General features: G+C 61.9%; 1 protein-coding gene across 1 annotated transcript in view; it reads left to right on the top strand.

Moving 5' to 3' along the window:
• SSPO (SCO-spondin) overlaps window positions 1–4,218 on the top strand; it is a 53,626-nt gene that overhangs the window by 21,220 nt on the left and 28,188 nt on the right. The window contains 7 exon segments of the mRNA XM_010843882.1: window positions 537–741; window positions 1,263–1,331; window positions 2,207–2,324; window positions 2,644–2,755; window positions 3,053–3,262; window positions 3,879–4,049; window positions 4,149–4,199. Coding sequence (XP_010842184.1) covers window positions 537–741; window positions 1,263–1,331; window positions 2,207–2,324; window positions 2,644–2,755; window positions 3,053–3,262; window positions 3,879–4,049; window positions 4,149–4,199 — 936 coding nt within the window.

Below are 4,218 nucleotides of genomic sequence, written 5' to 3'. Positions count from 1 at the left end.
GGCAGGTATGGGGCGCCCTGCCACCCGGCCTGGCCTTGGTTGGGGGCCCAGCCTGGTGGGAGGAGCCTGTGTCACCTTCAACCCAAAGTGCCCGTGGGTCTGGATGTGCTGAGTCGCTGTAGCTGGGCGCCTTCAGAGGCGCCTTCCCACGTGGGATTCTGTGCCGTTGTCCTGGAGCTGGAGATCAGTGGTTCTCAGAGGGTGGTCCCTGGACCAGAGGCAGCAGCATCACTTGGAATTTGGTAGAAATGCAGACTCTCAGGCCGCAGCCTGGACCTGCTGAGGCAGACACTGGGGGGTGGGGGTGCCCAGCCCTCTGCTTAACAACGCCTGCAGGGGACTCTGACCTTTGGGACCACGGTGGAGGGCATCCCTATGTCTAGTCTCAGCGGACAGTGCCCTCCCCAGGCCCACCCAGGGATGACCCTCTGCTGGGATGGTGCTTCCGAAGCTGGGAGGGCCCCTGGAGCCCCCGTGGTTATTTTTCTCTCAGAATCGAGTCCACAGCCTGGAGCTCCGCGCCCTCCTCTGCCCAGCCTGGACAGCTGCCCCCTCAGCCCAGCGAGGTGTGTGGGGAGACGCGAGCCCAGCGGGTAGGGCGCAGAGCCCGGGGCACCCCAGCATCTCAGCAGCCCTGGTCCTCACTCCCTTCGCGCTGTCAGACAGCGTGGCCTCCCTGTGCAGCCCTGGTATTCCTTTCTCCATCGGGGCTTCGGCCTTGGGCCTCCTGGGGCCAGCCTGGTGCTGGGCTGGGGGCCAGAGGGTGCAGGGAGCACTGGGCGGATGCTGGGCCAGGAGGAGTCAGGGAGACGGGAGAGGCGTAGAGGCCCATGTACCTGTAGCGTGGCAATGCCCACAGGCCGGTACCAGGGCATCAGGTGCTCAGAGCCAACCCGAGCCCATAGGCCCCGGAGGCTTCCTGGACAAGGCTTGAAGGATGGGAGGTGGGGGGTAACGTAGAGATGGGGGCCGGGCACTTGTCCCACAGGAGAACAGCCTGGTGGGGACCCCAGAAGGGAGAGTGACACCAGCACTCAGGCACAAGCCTGGGCGGGCAGGAAGAACAGCTCCTGAGCTTCTGGCACCTGGGGGGTGTGGAGCCCGACATCAAAACTGCACACCCCAGCTCTGCCCTGCGCCGTGGAGAGGGTTGGAGCTGGGGGTCCGAGTGCACTCCCGGAGGGGATGAGAAGCTGGACACCAGGCTGAACTGCCCCCGGGCTGGGGCCTCACTGGCAGCTGACCATCTCCTATCTCTGCAGGGTCTGGCAGAAGCAGAAGCTGACCACTGGCATCCCGGAGTTTGGGCACATTACCCGTGCCCCCCACAGGTAATGTGCCCAAACTCCAGGCCGCCTTCCTGGCCACACCCCCCCTGACCCCTGCCAGCCTTCCTGTTCTTTCAGGGCAGGGGGCTGTTACATCTCTGGAGTTCAGTTTTTTGACCCTTCTTGTCCTCTGACTGAGCAAGGGGGGCTCAGGGAGGCAGGTGTGGTCCCCGTGGACTCCTTGGCCAGGTCCAGCCCCTGCCCACCATCCTGGACTCCAGGGCACGAGGCTTCTGGCTGGTCCCTGGGGCTGAGCCTGTGCCCTGCAGGGGGTGGCTGCCTTCCCCAGGCCCCTGGCCCATCTGTGGGCTGCTGCCCAGAACTCCCTCCACCCCTCACCCCTGCACACACCCATTTCAGAAGCATTTGCAGGCAGCAGATGTCTGTCAGTGGGCACGGGAAGCCAGGGTCACCCAGTTAGCGGGGTCCTAAATAGGACAAGGAAGGGGCTCCCGTTGTGTGCCAGCCCCCCCTGCAACCATGGCCGCCTGGCCCTTCACCTGCACGAGGGCCCAGGAGAGCGAAGGTGGCCAGTGAGGGCTATCAGGGCAGCTGGGAATGACCTTCTCTCTTGGGACGTGTTGGGTCCATCTCACCACCTGCCCGGAGCCTCATTTTCCCCCTCTGTGAGCCCAGGAGCACTTATAATTGGTGCATATGGTCCCTTCCAGAAAGTTCTGAGGATAGCTATTCGGAAGCCTGGCTAGCAGTGCTTCTGCATCTCTTGTGAGAAGCCGCTTGAACCATCGCTTGGGTCCACAGAATGCAGACTCCCATGACAAGTCTCCTCTCATCCCAAGTCTGGTTCTAGAAAAAAGGCTGTCTTTTTAAGCATGAATCTCTTGTACAAAATAGGTTCATCCCTCTTTTCCCTGTAGCTGCCAGGAGGCTCCTGGCCGATTTCTCTGTACCTGCAGTAAAGGGCTGGTGCTGAGTCTCTGGCCAGGCAGCTCCTCCTGCTGCCGTTTGCGTTTCTCCATAAACGTTGACTTTATAGTGAGTTTCACTTGGAGGCTGCTGTGTGTGTCTTTGTGAGTGGAGAGTACACATCTCACTCAAAACTCAGCTTTTCTTCTGCATTCAGTTAAAACCCTTCTTGTGCCCCTGGGACGACCGAGTCCCCTTTCCATTTTGATCTGAAGCCCCTCAGAAGGTGGGGTGTCACCTGTCACCACCCCAAGACCTGGAAAACCCTCTGGAGGGCCCGCGACAGGGACAGGGAACTGATGGGCTCCCCCTCCCTCCTGCACTCCTAGGCAAGGGGCCAGCGAGTCTTGGGTCCGAGCCTCACCCAAGTCCTGGGGGATCTGTGCAGACTGTGACCCCCAGCCCCACCTCCCAACCGGAGGCACAGGCCCTGAGACCGGAAATGGCAGCTGTGACGGTGCTCCCCCCACACCCCATGGTGACGCCCGAGGTTCCTGCTGGTGAGATGCCTCCTGCCCTGTAGAGACGGCTTCCCCGTAGAGGAACCGAGCCCCTGAGAGCTTGGCTGCTTTGCTCCAGGTCACATAGCTTGAGCTTAGGGGCTTGGGAGGATCAAGCCTAGGATCCAAGTCTCCCGAGACCACTCCCTGCTTTTCCGTAATCCCACGAGGGGCAGGAAGGGAGGGCACAGCGGATGTCAGGAGGGAGGCTGGGGGCTGCTAGGAGGTGACAGAGGAGAGAGGACAGGGCTGGGGAGGGGGCGATGGCCGGTCAGCTGGCTGCGGTGGCGCCCACAGGACGGAGCACCACGCCGGGGCCCTTCCCGCCTGTGCAGTGCAGCCCAGGCCAGGTGCCCTGCGAGGTCCTGGGCTGCGTGGAGCTGGAGCAGCTGTGTGACGGGAGAGAGGACTGTCTGGATGGCTCTGATGAGAGGCCCTGCGGTGAGCACCCTGGAGAGTCCGGTGCCATGTGGGTGGTAACGGCAAGATGGCTGTAGGTTTGGGGAGGTGCCTACCTCTGTTTTTAGCATATATGAGAAGGTCCTGGGAAAGTCCTGGCCACGGGGAGTGGAAGGAAACCGACTGGGTTAAAACAACCAGCAGTGTGTGTTTTGGCTGGTAGTGAAGGGGCGGCATGGGATAGGTGTTTTATAAAACCTCTCTGACCTTGGAGGTTGTTCATCCATCCATCCATCCATCCATTATCAACCCATCTATCCATCCATCAAAGTAGACCAATATGCTCAAAGCCTAGTTTTCAATCAAGAGAAGAACAATCAAGTATAAGCCAATAAGGGGAAGGATGGAGTGTTAGCCAGTTACTCTGGGGAAATCCATCAGGAAGGGATACCTGGGGAGTGAACTGTTCTGGCTTCTCTTGGGACATTCAAAGAGCTGTTGACAGAGAGACTGTGAGATGGTGTGTGGATGGAAGACCACCCCACTCATAGCAGAGGGAGGCCTGGGTGCTGGGCTGGGTGGGTGTGGGAGGAATCAGGAGGAAGGGAAGGCCAGGCCAGGGTCAGCAGGTTCAGTTCTGCGCTGGGCCTGGGGTTGAAGGGGTCAGTTTATCACCGGCCGGAATGACCTGTGCCCTTGCCCTTCCCCACCCCAGCACGGGCAGCGGGCACCGTGCCCTTCACCGTGCCCACCACCACCCTGCCGGGGTTGCCGGCCTCCAGGGGCCTCTGCTCCCCGAGCCAGCTGACCTGCGGCAGTGGGGAGTGTCTGCCCGCCGAGCGGCGCTGCGACCTGCAGCTGGACTGCCAGGACGGCTCGGACGAGAATGGCTGTGGTAGGGGCGAGGCTGGTCCGGGTCAGGCCGGGGGCCGCCCTGGGGAGGGCCCGCTCCCTCGGGAGTCCCTCTCTGAACTCGGCCGGCCCGTCCCTGCAGTGGACTGTGGCCTGGCGCCCTGGTCTGGCTGGAGCAGCTGCAGCCGTAGCTGTGGGCCGGGCGGGGCCCT

Source organism: Bison bison, unplaced genomic scaffold, assembly GCF_000754665.1.
Source record: "Bison bison bison isolate TAMUID 2011002044 unplaced genomic scaffold, Bison_UMD1.0 scf7180017864191, whole genome shotgun sequence".
In the NCBI taxonomy this organism is placed as follows: Eukaryota; Metazoa; Chordata; class Mammalia; order Artiodactyla; family Bovidae; genus Bison; species Bison bison.
This window is presented reverse-complemented; position numbering and strand designations above follow the sequence as displayed.